Source organism: Phoxinus phoxinus (genome assembly GCF_949152265.1).
Source record: "Phoxinus phoxinus genome assembly, chromosome: 2".
Taxonomy (NCBI): domain Eukaryota; kingdom Metazoa; phylum Chordata; class Actinopteri; order Cypriniformes; family Leuciscidae; genus Phoxinus; species Phoxinus phoxinus.
Genome location: NC_136877.1, coordinates 54183250 through 54201614, shown reverse-complemented (window position 1 = coordinate 54201614; position 18365 = coordinate 54183250). Strand labels below are relative to the sequence as shown.

At 40.7% G+C, this 18365-nt stretch overlaps 2 protein-coding genes across 2 annotated transcripts; both read right to left on the bottom strand.

Moving 5' to 3' along the window:
- Positions 1 to 272: 272 nt before the first annotated feature.
- LOC306988169 (uncharacterized protein) lies at positions 273 to 7813 on the bottom strand (the record flags this gene model as incomplete). The annotated part of the gene is made up of 5 exons (XM_079592972.1): positions 273 to 442; positions 4569 to 4682; positions 6095 to 6202; positions 6292 to 6333; positions 6457 to 7813. The coding sequence occupies 5 exons, from the start codon at positions 7811 to 7813 to the stop codon at positions 273 to 275; spliced, it is 1791 nt and encodes a 596-aa protein (XP_079449098.1).
- On the bottom strand, positions 7395 to 17558 carry LOC306988163 (uncharacterized protein). The gene is made up of 10 exons (XM_079592950.1): positions 16915 to 17558; positions 14194 to 14350; positions 13817 to 14009; positions 13534 to 13635; positions 12913 to 13014; positions 12292 to 12393; positions 11671 to 11772; positions 10433 to 10699; positions 9446 to 9568; positions 7395 to 8081 (listed from the first exon to the last, which is right to left on the bottom strand). Exons 1-10 carry the CDS (start codon positions 17021 to 17023, stop codon positions 8043 to 8045), a joined length of 1296 nt encoding a protein of 431 aa, XP_079449076.1. The 5' UTR covers positions 17024 to 17558; the 3' UTR covers positions 7395 to 8042.
- Between the last annotated feature and the right edge of the window lie 807 nt (positions 17559 to 18365).

The following is an 18365-nucleotide window of genomic DNA, read 5'->3' as shown; positions in this document are numbered from 1 at the left end:
ACATCTATTCAATATCCATCCAACATCCATCCTACATCCATCAAATTAAAAATAAAATTAAATAAGTACTGTGAAATGTGTATATTTGTCGGCCACTGGACAGCCATAAAACCTGAGCAAACCCTTACAACAACAACGTTACAACAGAACACAACCAAACACAAAACATTTTAAGATCCTACCTCTAATGTTTTGGTTTTACCTCAGATCCATTAGATGCTTTCACACTAGACTTTTCTTCTCAGGGCTGTAATGCGATTTTTAACATAATATTAAACTGCTTTCCAGTCTCTGTTTCTGAGAGCTTGAGGTTCTGCAGAAATACAGCGCTGACACTCTTCTTTACCAGGAACTTGATTCATTACAATAAATCTCCTCAAATGTGTGTCCACTGCAGCACACTCGTCTGGGGTCCAGCTTCTTTTGACGGCCGTTTGTTTTCCTATGTAGGCAAAAACACAAAATATTGTAGGTTTTCTTTTATAAAGAAATTTTAATCTTACTTAACCCTGTAAGACCCACTGTTTCAGAATTACAACAATTGTGGTTATTCCCCAAAACCCCTTTTGTCTTTTTTTTTCTTGTTTGTTTGTTTATACAACCACATCAATATGATCTGTGGGTCTTACATTTTATTCCAACCATGTAATTGGATCCAGGATTTGTATACAAAGCCCACCCTTAAGTCAAGAAGTGACATATCCTACAACTTTCTGATCAAGCAACATCCCTTTGATTTACTGGACTGGATTCATCTTCAAGTAAGTAAAATGCTTGGAATATGTTTTTCTGTGTTTCTTACAGTGTCTAGAACAAGGACATATACAGTAAATGTTAAAAATATGCCCTACATTTTGTTTAGAGCTTGTTTTATAAATGTTGCAATATTACAATGTTGGATGAGAGTGGCAGTCATAATTGCCCTGTATTTAAGAGGAACATATTGAGGGGAACTTAAATGAAAATGTTCACAACAAATTATACATGATTTAAACATTATACCCTTTAGCTTTATATCGGATTACATATTCTATACTGTATTAGAGACTAAAGTTGAAAGATATATTGCCATATCTAAACATTATAATTTGCTATCAAATTCTGCAGGACTTACTAACAAAGAAATTCTGTTTGTGCAAATCTTCCCTTTCTTAGTCTACTGATAAACAAAATGTTCTTATCAATTTATAGTCAAAGTGCTTATTATCATTAGGCCTATAACCTTTATTTAACCAGGTCTGTCCCATTGAGATCCAAGATCTCTTTTGCAAGAGACACCTGGCCAATCCTCCAAGTTGTGCGGGATGCTCCTGGTGCTTTGTTCTGGCACAGGTGTAAATGTTCATCACTGTTAGATTTTGTTGTAAACTGGACGCTGAATGCATTCCTGTAAGGATTACAATCACAGTCTACTATAGGTGAGACATTAGGTATAGTGTGACCGGTGAGATGTGTGAATAGGCTGCTTCAGTCAAAAGTGTGAACACGTCATAATGAGGCATGTGTGCTATTTGTATATACAATGTACATTTGTTTCAATTTTATCTTTTTCATTTCAGAATGCCACCAGCAAGGAGAAATCCTCGGTACAATGTGCACAATGTAATTGCCATCATCCAAAAAGGAGAAAGTGATGTGGACATAGATTTTGACGACACTGATGCAAGTGATGAAGAATCAGATATTGATGTCTCTGTGGTCAAAGAAAACCAAGAACCTACCGATTGTCCAGCTAATGTGAATATTGAGCCCGGGATATCAAAGAAATACATCATCCCACATGACAGACGTCACTGATTTTTCTGGTCAAGCTCTCACAGATGATGTCACCTCCCTCCACACACCACTGCAATACTTCCAAAAGTTTGTGTCAGAAGATTTGGTTCAAGCTCTGGCAACAAATACGAATGAGTACAGCATTCAAAATGACGAAAGATCAGTCAACACTAATACAAAAGAAATACAGGCAGCATTGGGCATGTACCTGAGGATGGAACATTACATTTTGTAAACAATTTAACCGTGCCAGAGACTGAAAAGAGGGACAAACTCTGGAAACTCAGACCACGGCTTGATTCACTCAGAGAAAACTGCCTGCAGGTGGTACCAGAAGAGCACATTCCATGGACAAGATGATGATACCCTTCAACGGGAAGTTCAGCTGCATCAAGAAGTATATGCAAGGTAATCTACGCTCATGGGGCTTTAAAGTATGAGTGAAAGCTGGAATCTTTAGCATGATGCTTGACTTTGATGTTTACCAAGGGAGCAACAATGAAGTACAAGTCAAATCTGAACTTGGATTGTCAGGTGATGTTGTAATAAAGCTTGCCTCCACATTTCCAAAGGGTCAACACAACAAGATCTAGGCAGACAACTACTTCACCTTCGTTCCACTGGTAGTGAAGCTCCTTGAGCAAGGAATCCATTATGTGGGAACAGCCAGGCAAGTGCATCTACCCAACTGTAATCTTTACATGTGAAGAGCTTGAAGAAGAAGGGCATAGAAGGCTTTGACCACAGAGTGGAGGGGAAATAACATCTGTGCTGTCAAATGGTACGACAACAGGGCGGTGACACTTGTGTCATCCTTCGCTGGACCAGAACCTGTTCAGGAGATTCAACACTGGGACAAAGCCACCAAAACGTACATTGACGTTAGAAAGCCTTCCATTGTGGGCATCTACAATAAATACATGGGAGGTGTGGATTTGTTGGACTCATTTACAGCAAAACACAAGTACGCACTGAAATCCTGGCGGTGGTACATTTACATCTTCTGGCACACAATCACCTTGCTGTGGTCAACGCCTGGCTCCTCTACAAGCAGCACAGCCTATGCTCTCAGGATGCCAAAGAAGGAGATCCTGAACATGAGAAAGTTCCAAGCACAGTTGGCTTCCTCTCTCATTACGGTAATGATCTATTTGTGCTATTTACCTTGTTTGTGATAAATCAGACTGGTATTTGAGATGTACATAAATTGATACATTTGTTCTTTATATTCTAATCTGGTGGACACAACACTGAAAACACCAAAGAGAGGACGGCCATCTTCAATCAACAAGAGCCCAGAGACAGGAGCCCTCTGAATAGTGGAAAGAGACCACACATGGATGATGGAAGTCCAAAGGCTCCCTCTTCTAAAAAGTCACGCAAACCACCACCCATGGATGTGCGCATGGACCAAACTGGACATTTTCCCTGAAGACAAAGAGAGGGCACTGCAGACATTGCAGTAAAGGGTACACCAATACCCAATGCAGCAAGTGTGATGTCCGCCTCTGTTTTTCAGAGGACAGGAACCGTTTCTGGGATTACCACTATAAGTAAAGGTGGACTTCACACAGAGCACACAGATTTCAGTGGAGAGTGAGAGAACACTGCAGACATTGCACTGTTAACAATGTAAATAAATAAAGTTCTTATTTGTTGGAATAAACAACTCTTCATAATAACATGACTGAGATTCTTATTCATTTTATACACTGGTTTGGTAAAAACAAAAACACTGCACATTAATCCTTAATTATGCAGCTTGATGGGCACCTCTTCGGACCTGACGTGCTGCCCAGCTACGCAAACGCAGCTACGTGGATGTACTCTCTTGTGATTGGCCAGAGTGATCACGAGTCTCCGGATGTTTGGGTCTCGTTGCTGAAAGAGAGCATGAAGCGGTGGAAAAACCCCAGCCCCCCTGTGCTGCCAGCTTCTCCAAGCCCCGAGCTCCCTCTTTTGCCAAAACCCCCATGAGAACGACCGACAACTAGCTGAAGGAAGAGCTGCAACGGGTGAACGAAAGGCAGAAAGCAACGGAGGAGTGCCTGCTCAGACGCATTCCGTTTAGTTTTGCTTTTTGACTTTATTTATAGTTAACTGTTTTGATTGCATTCTTTTTTCTTTGTGTGTTGTATTTATTAAACTGAGTGGTTTGCAGTGGCTCATTGTACTTCTGACGGCATTACATTATAATTCTGGAAAAGAAACTGCAACAGGATGCTTTTACCCTACACTCGAGTATAAACACTCTCTCTCTCTCACTTAAAGCAATTTTATTCTTTCTTGCATTTCACAAAATAATAATAATAAAAACAATAATAATAATAATATTTTCTATTTACAAGGCACTTTTAAAAGGTCATTTAATAAAGTCGGCTGCATGTGGAGGCTTAATGAGACTTGGATGAAGGAACACTAGCAGTTAGGAGGTATTTAAGGTGATTATAGGTTGTTCGAGTTTTTCAACTGGTCACTGTACACCTCCGTTGTTGGAGGAAATGCAAGCATTTTTCCTGAGTAACTCCATAAAGTGTTAAAGATTTTTTTTTTAAAATACAACTTATTGATATAAAGGTGATAATGCCAGTCTTTCCCCAACCCTACAACAATGCAGGCTCACAAGGTCTGTTCCTGCAACAGCTTCTTTCAAGCCACTGTCAGGCTTGTGGCACCGGACAGTAAGGAGGGACAGACATATTTCAAGTGTTGAGTCAAGGAAGCAAAGTAAAAGCCCTTAAAAATAAATGAGCAGCTCTGGCCGAAAAGAGAGTGCAAGCCCCAAAGCTTACCTCTCTTTTTTGCAGACACACTCCGGTTTTGGACTTGTGATGTGGAGGGACATTCTTGCAGGGATGACATGCTGACCTCATCTTCTGACCCCTCTTCTCTTGGCATACTGACATCTGGACAAAGAAATTACTTTATTGTAGTATACACTACATGAAATATGTAATAGCCGTCAGTACAGTGGTTGTGTTATTTTATAAAATAATTTAGTATATTCAATTTAGTTTATTTATATAGCGCCGATTCCCAACAGATGTCGTCTCAAGGCACTTAACAAGTCGGTATATGGGATCTGTGTCTCTTAAAGAGAGACACCGTTTATTTCATCCCGTCTCCTATCGTCCTAAATTCTTTTCAAGTGACTAGAGACGTGAAAATATTAGTTGTCATGTTAGCCCAGGTATGGGCAACTCCAGTCCTCAAGGGCCACTATTCTGCAGGTCTGAGATGTTTCCCTGCTTCAAATTAAATAGATCAAACAGCTTGTTGCCAAGCTCTGCACAATGAATCAGGTGTGTTGCAGCAGGGAAACATCTAAGACCTAAAGGATAGTGGCACTCAAGCAGTATATTTCCTCATATAGTGTACGGACGACAGACCGTCCCACGCAGTCCAATAGTGCTGAAGTAGCTGTGTGCCGAAAAGATTGTATGTTGGACAATATAAGATGAACTGATTTCATCAGACAGAAAGCGACTGTTGTTACTGACATTACAAGTAGCATTAACGTTTAGGTTAGTGTGCCCTCACCTACTGTTTATAGGTTGACTTCACGCAGGGATTGCACGTCTACTCAAACATTTTTCCTCTTCAACTGTGTACGAGTACACAGTTACAGCGAGACGAGTACACAGTTACAGCGAGTTGAGTATGAGTACACAGACGAGGAGGAAACATGTCAAGACGACAAGGCTGTACGAGTTTATTTGATGTCATCTAACCCGATGGCATATGCGTTTGAGCCAGTGATGAGGAGGAGGGTTGAGAGGCCCGTTTTTGCGGAAGTTGAGGGAGCTGCAGCGGCTCCGGACGGAGATGACAGTGAGGAAAGGGTCGGCAACCCTTTGCAGTGCAAGTGCGGTCACTGCTCAGCAATGCGGACAACCGTGGAGTCTGTTTGCGGCTATGAAGCAGACTTGGATAATGTGCTCAGGGAATTGTCCTGCATCACCTTATCGCGCACATTCCAGATGTTCTGTAGTGACAGGGACGTGTTGGAGTAGCTGTGCAATCCCTGTATGAAGTCTGTGCCGAGAGATTAGAGCAACCTATAAGCAATAGGTGGGTTCACGCTAACCTCAAAGTTAATGGTACTTGTAATTTCAGGCAGTACTGACGCAGTGTTCAGTTTTAAAACTGGGGTTGTGTTTGACTGATTGTGCAGCCTCTGCATCAGACAGGTCTCCTGACAGAGTTGCAGGAGAAAGAGGTGGGTGGGACAAAGGAGGGAGGTGGAGTTGTTGATGTTAACATTTTTGCCACGTGCTGTGTGAAATGCACGAAAGGTAAGAATTGCGTTCAAGCTCACCGGTTGCAGACACTCCCTGGTTTTGACTTTGTGATGTGGAGGTACATTCTTCCGTGGATGACATGCTGACCTCATCGTCTGTCCCATCATCTCCTAGCATACTGATATCTGGAGAGGGAAATAACTTAAGAATACAATACACATAATATCTAAAATGGATCATTTAGAATCAATTTAGGAACATGGTATACACATACCTTCAATGTCCTCTGCTAAAGGTCCCTCCATGTCAATGGTCTCTAAAATGATAATTGATAAAAAATTTAGTTTGGAAAGCTCAAACTATGGGCAATCTGCAAGAGTATACAACAGTAGTATTATCTCTCAAATGAGTGTGTCTTCAAGAATATAAAGTTAATTACCATTCACATCGACTTGTATTTCATCGAGGCTCTTTCCTTTGTAATCTCCTAGGCGTCCTTGTTCCATTGCCAGGAGGACTTTACTTACTTTGGCTAATTGGAGGGTGCTTTCTGGAAGCCTGTAGTGTTTCCTGTGAACAGCAATATTATGACCAAGGAAGTCTGCCAACTGGTCGAGTTCAGTGGTTTTGAGGTTCAATACAGTAGACAGGGTAGCAATATGTTTCCTCAGTTGAATTGATGTTAGCGCTTGAGGATTTTTTATGTCAGCACATTCACTGACAAATTGCCTCATGCAGTCACAAGCCCTGAGGTAATGGGCAGATTTTGGCAATGCAAACAGATATTCATTGTCCTTCAGCACCCCACATTCTTCTCTGCTCTCAGTAAGAGCATCAAGTGATTGTCTCATTAATGGGGTTAGAAGAACAGGAACCTTCCTTCCTCTTTTTCCAACAATTGCTATTCGCACAAAATGCCTGCAGAGCTTCTGCTCAAGCGCTGTGAGGGCCAAATTTACATCTCCTTGTTCCTCTGATGTGTCCTTCGATAAGTATGCAGACAGGCGCATTCGGGACACTTCACCTGCTCTCCGCCGATTAAAAAGCATAACTTGAGTCAGCGTTACTTTTGCAAGTTCCTTCCAATTTGTGGATGAACGATGTTCTTTTAAATCTTTGAGATGTTGCTGCTGTTTTTCTTCTAGATAGCAATGTAGCCTTTGGATATCTTGTGTAAGAGGTAAAAGTTGCGGTGCATTCCATTTGGCCCGGTTAAGCTGGGTTAATGCCTGGCCTGCAATATCAAACCTCCAACTCTCTAAATACAACTGTGCGAACTCCTCAGCATCTTTAATGGTTTCTTTATCTTTCTTTTTCAGTCCTTCGGACTTGACAAACATAGCCAACGAATGCAGGCTGTGTCCTACCTTGCGTGCAAGAGAGGGACATTGGTATATGCCAGTTTCCTCACTGAATCCAGATAGGTTCTTTGCAGCTCTGACAACCTGGGAGTACTGTTCAGGTTTGATGAGTTCTTGAATGGTCTTCACATGCATGATTTTTTTAGCTTCCAATAAAAGCCTGCCAAGTTCTCTCAGTTTTTGGCGTATATACTGGTGTTGACTAACTATCTTCTCATTCTTTTTGAACAACCTGAACCCATAATTGAGGATGCAGTTGTCTCCTTTAATTGCAACTGCAATCTTGTCCTGAATCATTACACTCAAGAACTTCCAATACGCGTCTGTATATTCCGATGGAGAAGGTTCAGCGAAAGCACACAATGCCTGAACTCTATTTTTACCTGGTTTAGTACTTTTGGGTTTGAAGCTGCAGACCTTGAAATGCCGCCACATCGCTCTTCTTGAGAACAACCCATAGCAGTGAATGCAATGTGCAAATTTATGTCCATCTGATTTTTTCCCCGGTTGTTTACATGGGATTAGTTTTCCTTTTTGTGTTTCCAAAACATGACTGTTGTGCTCGAAGTTTCCCTTATTTCGTATGTAGTCCAATTGTAGTTTTCTTTCCTTTGAGTTTTTTGGAAAACTGAATGCTTTCGCAACATCCAATTGATCTTGGTGTTTACGCCACAAGTGTCTTGACATTTTCTGGACAAACTTCCTGCAATAAAAGCAGAAATGTTTCTTGTTATAGCTTCTGGATCCATCATCTTTCTTTAAAGTTGGACTGACAATGATATACTGCTCTTCTTCCAGGGGCACTGAAACATCGTTTTCAGAATATGTTGCTATTTCCTTTTCATTCCCATCAACTCTGCTATTTGGAAATCTTTGTGTGGGATCATGACATCTTTCCAAAAGTCTTCTCTGGCTAAAGTCAAATTGGCTATGACTAGAGGATTCACTTCCACTTTCCCTGGGCTTAGACTTGCTCTGTCTGGAGGACTTGCTTCCACTCTCTCGGGAGGATCTACTTCCACTCTCCCTGGGCTTAGACTTGCTCTGTCTGGAGGACTCGCTTCCACTCTCTCGGGAGGATCTACTTCCACTTTCCCTGGGCTTAGACTTGCTCTGTCTGGAGGACTTGCTTCCACTCTCTCGGGAGGATCTACTTCCACTCTCCCTGGGCTTAGACTTGCTCTGTCTGGAGGACTCGCTTCCACTCTCTCGGGAGGATCTACTTCCACTTTCCCTGGGCTTAGACTTGCTCTGTCTGGAGGACTTGCTTCCACTCTCTCGGGAGGATCTACTTCCACTCTCCCTGGGCTTAGACTTGCTCTGTGTGGAGGACTCGCTTTCACTCTCTCGGGAGGATCTACTTCCACTCTCCCTGGGCTTAGACTTGCTCTGTCTGGAGGACACGCTTCCACTCTCTCGGGAGGATCTACTTCCACTCTCCCTGGGCTTAGACTTGCTCTGACTGGAGGACTCGCTTCCACTCTCTCGGGAGGATCTACTTCCACTCTCCCTGGGCTTAGACTTGCTCTGACTGGAGGACTCGCTTCCACTCTCTCTGGAGGATCTACTTCCACTCTCCCTGGGCTTAGACTTGCTCTGTCTGGAGGACTCGCTTCCACTCTCTCGGGAGGATCTACTTCTTCTCTCTCTGGGCTTAAACTTGCTCTGACTGGATGATGCACCTTTGTTCTTTTTTTCCTTTTCCAGGGTTAATTCCATACTGCTATCACTTTCTGTGCTTTCATCCTTGGGATTTGGAATATACTCCTCTTCGCTACCTAAGTTTGAGTCATCCGATTCAAAGAGATTCATCTGAATCTTTAAAAACAAACACACATCTGTTAATAACTATTTTTGCAACATTAAATATAAAAAACCTGAGTATACTGATTGAACAGGCTCAGGATACTAAATTAAGAAAAATGTGTATGGACCATTTTCAGTACAAGTAAATTTACAAATTAGAAGAATCCCCATCAGACTCACTAGCAAGAGCAACAGACATTTGCTCTTGCTAGTGAGAGCAAATGTCCCCCCCCCCCCCCCCCCCCCCCCCCCAAGACTTACGGGACGGCAAGACCTTCTTCTCAGCTTCTTTGAATCCCTTTCAGGCTTAAAAAAAGGAGTCTCCTCTGCGCCGTCGCTACTTGAATCATAGAGACTGTGGGTAAAATCTCGTACTCTGTCCATCTGCAAAAAGGGAGACATGGAGATATTTTGCTGTATTTTTAATTGATAGGGAGACCATTCAGAGGTTGTCAGGTGAGCTAGACACCTATGAAAATTATTGACCAATATTACCCCTCCATCCACCTGCTGAGGCCCATGTCCAAACTGCCTTTCAGGTGGAGTAAACGTTGACAAAATTATTTAAAAAAGAGTAACGTTTCAGTTTTCATGCATTTGATTGTTAAATTGAATGACTTCACAGCAAATGATTCATCATAATGATATGGTGTCATTCCTGTAGACATGGAACTACTCAAGAGAGAGGGAGAGATTAGTCAATTTTCCGAAGTGTCTTCCTCACCTCACAATTGTCTCCCTATCAATTAAAAATCAGCAATCAGTCAGAAAAGAAGAGTTGAGCTCTCTAATAAATGATTACTGATTGATTGTTGGTGATCTCTATTTAATTGATAATTAATGCACCAGGCGAGGAGGAGGACGCAACCGGATTTTGGCAACAGAGACCGGCTGCGGCGTCCGGGAGTGATAGCGTCGGCCTACCGGGGTTTGTCCCGGTATGCTGGCTGACCAGTAGCCTACACCACTGGGCACGTTGTATCTTTTTTTTTTTTTTTTTAAGAACACACCTGAGCGCTGATCACTGGACATCACTCCTAAAGGTGTTTATGCCAATCCAATAGATTCAATTTCAAATGAGTCCATTTAGATTCAGATTTTAAAAGCAATTGTTCAAAACAATCGATTCAGGTTCAAAGTGAATGATTCCCATTCAAATATAAAATAATTCAAATTCGCTTACTAGTGGCACAAAATTGATCACATAAACAAGTTAATTATATTGTTAAAATGTGTTTTGGGGCTTACCAGAATGCTTTTTGTGCGTCTCAGTGGTGGAACAAGTTCATCATCCGATTGATTGTTGGAATGGTTGCTTGGAGAAGCCTCATCACAAGTTTCTTTCACAACAGTTTCATCTGATTCGTACAAATGATCTGAAACATCTGGGCCAATATCATTCTGCCCTATAATAACATCCAGGTGTGGGGTGGGAGGTTCGTTTTCCATACCATCCTCATCAGTTTCATCACTATCTGGATAATCAACCAGTGAAAATCCTTGGACAGTAAATACCTAAAAATAAACAAAAATTCAGTAAGTATGGAATTAGAAAGTTTGGCCAAAGAAACATGGCATGGTCTGACTAAAAATCTAAATCCAGAAATGTGAACATCAGCCCTTTTAGACAGTGTACAATTATAAATGTTAAAATCAGTGTACAGCTATACTATAGTATTACAATACTATCATATAGTTGCCTGAGGAAGACCATTTGGATCGAAACGTTTGTTTTTTAGTCAATAAAAAAGGTAACTGTGAGCTTTAACCCAGTATGCAGATTTTCTTCTTTTTTCTCCACAGATGTTACCATAATGCATTAAAAGGTGCCCCACAAGAATGGCACTGGAAAGATGCCAGTGTGTGTTACATTACCTGGCCTGTACAACCCAATAAGGTCACCTGACTACTTTAAAGCCCCATGAGCATTGGTCCATGGTCCAATTGACCATTACAGGGGTTTTCAGTGCATCAAATCAAAATATTTAAAATCAAAATTCAAATCAAAAAGATGCTTTAAAACATCGAACAGGAACTAATAAGGTCATCTAATGGTGAAACAGCACTGAACTTCAACTGAGAGCATGGACTAAAAAGCAGTTTGCAGTGGATCAAATCAATATATTGCTTTAAAACATCGAACGGCTCAGATACAGTATACAATTACGAATGTGAAAATCACAGTTGAGGTCATGTCAGGTGTTGCCATAGTGCATTAAAAACAATTACAGTAAGAACTAGACGGAAGGGCCCCACATGGGTCAGACTACAGACACATGAGTGTGTAAAGGAGAGACTAGAGAAACAAATGTAGGCTACTTGGAAGATGGAAGGACCCCATAAGAACATGACTGGAAACATGCCGGTGTGTGTGACATTACCTGGCCTTTAACAGCCAATATAAAGCCACATAGGCATTGGTCCACTTTAGTAATAGAACACCACCACATGTCAGCATAGATGAATGCGTTTGAATGTACTTTTACCTGTGTGCAGGTCTGATCTGGGTTTGGTCCATCATTTAGCGTCTGAGGAACAGGGCTGGTCTCATTCTCTACTGCTGCGGCAGGAGTCTGAAGGCCTTTCACCTGAAATAGACAGACAAGAAGAGTCTCAGAACTGTCTGAAGAGACATTCACAGGCTAATAAGGTCATCTAATGGTGAAACAGCACTGAACTTCAACTGAGAGCATGGACTAAAAAGCAGCTCACGTCTATTCCAGGAGTTTGCAGTGGATCAAATCAATATATTGCTTTAAAACATCGAACGGCTCAGATACAGTATACAATTACGAATGTGAAAATCACAGTTGAGGTCATGTCAGGTGTTGCCATAGTGCATTAAAAACAATTACAGTAAGAACTAGACGGAAGGGCCCCACATGGGTCAGACTACAGACACATGAGTGTGTAAAGGAGAGACTAGAGAAACAAATGTACATGGAAGATGGAAGGACCCCATAAGAACATGACTGGAAACATGCCGGTGTGTGTGACATTACCTGGCCTTTAACAGCCAATATAAAGCCACATAAGCATTGGTCCACTTTAGTAATAGAACACCACCACATGTCAGCATAGATGAATGCGTTTGAATGTACTTTTACCTGTGTGCAGGTCTGATCTGGGTTTGGTCCATCATTTAGCGTCTGAGGAACAGGGCTGGTCTCATTCTCTACTGCTGCGGCAGGAGTCTGAAGGCCTTTCACCTGAAATAGACAGACAAGAAGAGTCTCAGAACTGTCTGAAGAGACATTCACAGGCTAATAAGGTCATCTAATGGTGAAACAGCACTGAACTTCAACTGAGAGCATGGACTAAAAAGCAGCTCACGTCTATTCCAGGAGTTTGCAGTGGATCAAATCAATATATTGCTTTAAAACATCGAACGGCTCAGATACAGTATACAATTACGAATGTGAAAATCACAGTTGAGGTCATGTCAGGTGTTGCCATAGTGCATTAAAAACAATTACAGTAAGAACTAGACGGAAGGGCCCCACATGGGTCAGACTACAGACACATGAGTGTGTAAAGGAGAGACTAGAGAAACAAATGTACTTGGAAGATGGAAGGACCCCATAAGAACATGACTGGAAACATGCCGGTGTGTGTGACATTACCTGGCCTTTAACAGCCAATATAAAGCCACATAAGCATTGGTCCACTTTAGTAATAGAACACCACCACATGTCAGCATAGATGAATGCGTTTGAATGTACTTTTACCTGTGTGCAGGTCTGATCTGGGTTTGGTCCATCATTTAGCGTCTGAGGAACAGGGCTGGTCTCATTCTCTACTGCTGCGGCAGGAGTCTGAAGGCCTTTCACCTGAAATAGACAGACAAGAAGAGTCTCAGAACTGTCTGAAGAGACATTCACAGGCTAATAAGGTCATCTAATGGTGAAACAGCACTGAACTTCAACTGAGAGCATGGACTAAAAAGCAGCTCACGTCTATTCCAGGAGTTTGCAGTGGATCAAATCAATATATTGCTTTAAAACATCGAACGGCTCAGATACAGTATACAATTACGAATGTGAAAATCACAGTTGAGGTCATGTCAGGTGTTGCCATAGTGCATTAAAAACAATTACAGTAAGAACTAGACGGAAGGGCCCCACATGGGTCAGACTACAGACACATGAGTGTGTAAAGGAGAGACTAGAGAAACAAATGTACTTGGAAGATGGAAGGACCCCATAAGAACATGACTGGAAACATGCCGGTGTGTGTGACATTACCTGGCCTTTAACAGCCAATATAAAGCCACATAAGCATTGGTCCACTTTAGTAATAGAACACCACCACATGTCAGCATAGATGAATGTGTTTGAATGTACTTTTACCTGTGTGCAGGTCTGATCTGGGTTTGGTCCATCATTTAGCGTCTTAGGAACAGGGCTGGTCTCATTCTCTACTGCTGCGGCTGGAGCTTGTTTTTTTTTCAACTGGATTGCAGATAAAGAAGAACTCATTTTAACACACATCACAGATCAAAGATTAAATGCATTTCCATAGACAGTCAAGAGTAATATTAGAAACATGGTTAATATTGGAGAAATACAAAATTTGCTTTTGCAACAAAAAATTCAAATAAAGAAATCTCTATACTTCATCTAACCAACTCACCTTACTGCGCCAAGGCCATTTTGAATCACCATAGTTATAATCAATTTCATCTCCTATTTCTATTTTCTTCAGAGAAAAAAGGCACAAATGGGGTTTGTTGTCAACTATGATTTTTTTCATAACGCAATTTGGATTTTTCTGGTTGTCATTGACCAATCTTCCGAGAGATCGATCTTCTTCCGATGCATCCAGGCTGAAAAGTATCAGAAAAATGGTAATAGTTTTACATTCTTTTAAAAGTTTTATTGAAAGAGTTATTTTCAAAAGAATTTAAGAGTATTTGTGCTTCATTCATTCATCAAGTATTAAACCCTTGTTTCAGGGTTAACTCATAATTTCTCTAAATCAATACAAAACATCCATCTTTCAATGTTTACCATAAGTGATGATTCTGCCACTGAAAGTCAAAGAGAAATGTGCTTTCAATCTCGGAGTATTTTCTTGACTTGCATTCCTCCTGTGTGAGGAGTTTACCCCTGTACTCCAACACGAAGTCCCCGGGTTCAATGGGGTGTGCGGCAAACACTCCTCTTCCTACAATAATATATAATAATTAAACATTTCATTCTGGGACTCAAAAAGAGATACTACAGTATTTTCAAAGTGAGGTTGAGGTTCTTGCGTCTAGTCAGTGTATTACCTGCAGACAATGCTCAACACTCTCCCAGTTGTGATACACACTCTACAGGTAAAGTGCTTTTTTGATCAGACTTTATGTGGCCAAAAAATGTTTTTGATGCAGACCCATCCACATTAATGCATTACTGAGGTCCTGTCTATGCTCTGTTCGGTTCCCTTAAAGGAGTCATTACCTGTAATTTTCACTTTTCCACGAGAATCAATGTATGTTATGATTGCCTAACGATTATACACTGGCCGGGAACCTGATATTTAAAAGTGAAGCGTTTGTTTACCCCAGGGTTCGTAAACCAGCCCACGTGCACGCGCACTCAAACACGAGATTTTAATTTCTGGATACACCATATATGGACACCGCAGACCTATGCTGCAGGAAGCCCGCCCTCTCCCCCTCATATTCAGTCGAGACAGATGCAGAAACGTAGTTACGCACACGTGAGTTGCTCTGTTGTTGACTGCCAGAATCAACATGTAACTTAAATGTGTTTTCTCTCCCAAGAACGGACCAAGCTGTCAGGGACCAGTGGATTAAATTCATTTTTAATGACGCGGTTCCTACAACCCTTCCCACTGGCTTAACGTTAGGTGTCTGTGTCTGTGCTAATCATTTTACGCCGGAATCGTTCACAAATTTGAATGTCTAAAAAACCACAACGTGAAACAAGGCAAAAACACCACATGATAGCAAACGTTGATCTCACTTCCATCGACTCTACATCTTACCTTTCCAGTTCAGGTTCAGAGTCTGGCTCGTGCATTTACGGTTGAATCCCGTAGGTTGCGGCCAGGTCGGGTTCATTCACAACTTGCGCCATGATGTCATTTTGGAATGATATGCTGAAGTTACCTGCGGTGTCAACCCCCCTCCTTCCTGCCACCAATCAACGCGCCCCTCATTTGCATTATTAAAATGACCGTCCACGACAGCCAAAATATCGCATCAGATCTCGCGAGACAATAATGCCTTCAGAAATAAGGGTCAGAGGAGCTCTGTGTTAATTTTTTTAGAAGAGCCTGAAAGACTATAATAGAGCGTGGGTATCCAAGGTAATACTAGGTTATGACTCCTTTAAACTGAGAGTGCCGTGTACCATTTAGTGCAGGTAACACCATTGAAGCGTAAGAACATCATGCAACTCAGACTTTTGACATAGACAGACAGATGTACTATATTGATCCAAAACTGGAAAATTACATTGTAGCCGCAGCAAGGCATGAAACTAAATATTAAATAGCAATATAAAAAACAGAAAGTAATCCTGATTTACAAAATAAATATAGGACACAGAAAAGCAATATAATAAACGTATATACAACAAATAGAGAGACTGGTTAAATAATGTATTGTGCAAATGAGCTTTAAAGACCCACTCCGATGAAAATCATGTTTTTCGTGTTGTTAACATGTTCTTGTGGCATTTTTCTAAAGCTAGAGGACATATCTTTAGAAAATTAAGCCCAAAATTGCATTTTTGAGTATTTCTGCATTCAAATGGCTGTGAACCAATGGCAGTCACTATAAGGCAGCCTAAAACAGACTGGAGTTGTGATGTAATAACTTTGGGGGGGGGGCACAAGCTCCTGCCCCACTCCACTCAGGTTCTGAGGAGTAGAGAAGACGATGGAGGATCAACACCTGTGTGCTTTAGTGGGTTGCAGTGCTAAGAAGAGAGATATTGGTATTAGCTTTCATAATTTACCGCAGCGCTGGCTCCGCCCACAACGCAGAGGCGAATTGCTAATGAGCTACTGCCGCTCTGCAGAAGCAAAGTCCTGGAAAAGAGCACATGTTTTTGATTTGGGCTAAAAACTGCATAATCATAATTTAAAGACCACTGAGAACACTTTAAAATAGCTCAAAAGATGATCGGAGTGGGACTTTAAGTTGCAGTGAACGAAAGGTGCATTGAAATTCGGATTCTCAAGTGCAATAACTTTATTAATTACAAATTTGTAATAATTGGGGTTTGACACCCAGAGACTGTGAGGAAAAAACTGTATGCTGAAGCAGAAACAGAGAAGAAGAAAGTGCTACTTCATGGTTCCTGCATCATTTTAAAAATCAAAACGAATGCTTTTCAAAAACCTTAGGAGCTCAGTAAATGAAAAATAAGACCCAACAGGCCAAGGGAAACAACAAGAAAAGAACTGAAATTCATACATGTGAATGACGACATCTACTTTTAATGTTTTATAATGCAGATGTTTTATCCCTATTAACTTCGCCCATTCCTTTCCATGTCACTTATTTGGGATCAATCAAGATGAAAATTTGCCTTAAACTCTAAACTGCAGCTAGTCTACCACAGCAATAGGCTCTACTTCTCTGGACACTTCAGTAGAATATTCTGACAAAGCACTCTGACAATCTTGCCTGGGCTGTAAAGTATCACACTCACTTCGATCACTGTCTGTCTTTGACAAAGGCAAAAAAAAAAAAAAAATCTTCTGCAACTTACCTTTGTAAGTGTCAATGAATCTCGGCATAAACCCATCCTTGTCAGTGCAAGACAGAATGTATGTCTTTGCATCGTCTATAGGCTTCTTTCTCCTCCTCCTTGCGGACATAATGGCTCTGTGAAAATAATTGTAATTCGTACTTAGTCAAGGCAAATCTCACAAAAAGGTTTTTGAAAAATAGCAAGTCACAAAAAAAATCTATTATGTAAAATAAATAAATAAACAGACATTAATACAAACACATAGACGCTGCAACAGCTGTGTACTGAGCTTTGCTATTGCAGGATGCACATTGTTTAACATCAAACACGGGCTAATGAAATATGCAAATTCTGAAATGTGCACACTGAAAGCTGACCGAGCCTGTTGAAGCCGAGAAGTTAACTTGTTAGATGATAACCATGTTGTGCTGCACAGACACTCAGTAATCAATTTAAACTAGGGCTGTCAAACCTAACTTCTGGTACAGCAGCATGGCGGCGTTGCCACATGACCATTGACTGACATATGCAGCATCACATCCTTCCTCATACATACACGCATGGATGGTTTTGGGGGGGTCCAGGGTAGGCCGGTACCACCCAGACAAAAAGCTTGGTGAAAACTTCCCTTAGAAGTATTCAGTCTAAACAAGCTAAGGTTTCACATCTTGCTACATTTGTTGATCAGTCACAGTGAGATGCTCTGAAATTTAAGAATGTGTTTTTATTTGTTAAAAATGTGTTATATATATGGGTGTTTCTGCAACTATGGGCACTTTTGAATATCCCAATTTAAAAAAAAAAATCAACCTCTATGAATTTCAATTTGAATCACCATAGTCTGTAATACATATAAAAATGTACACAAAATTGAATGTAGTCATTAAGAATTTAATCCGGAACATGTTTATTTTTTATGTTTTTCAGGTCATCTTCTTAAAAAGTGTCCTTACCGCAACGTTACAATAACGTTCATTTTATAAATTTTTCTTTCTAAACTTCTATAAAAATAAGTCTCATCTAGGGTTCAACAATGGCATGTTTATATATATACTAATATATAATATATACTTCAGTATTAATAATATACTGAATATTTGTAATTGAATATACAGTAAACCTTTAATTTGTCTCTACCGCAACACAAGGTCTTTACCGCAACACCTAAATTTGCTGCGGTAAAGACATTAAATTAGCTTATTTTATGTATCTCAACATTGAGACCACAGGTGTGGGACGTTAACAAAAATGGTGTTTTGAGCAATAAATGCTTCATAATATTATATTAAATCACATTAATCAGTTATTGTATTTTTTGTCAAGGTGTGTATTGGTACTCTGCATATATTTATAAAGCATCATATGACAAATTTTAACATAAATAAAACATTTCACTGCTGGGACATAAAAGTGCCCGCAGTTGCAGAAACACCCATATAGGGATGTTCGCCGGAGTCAAATGTGACGTC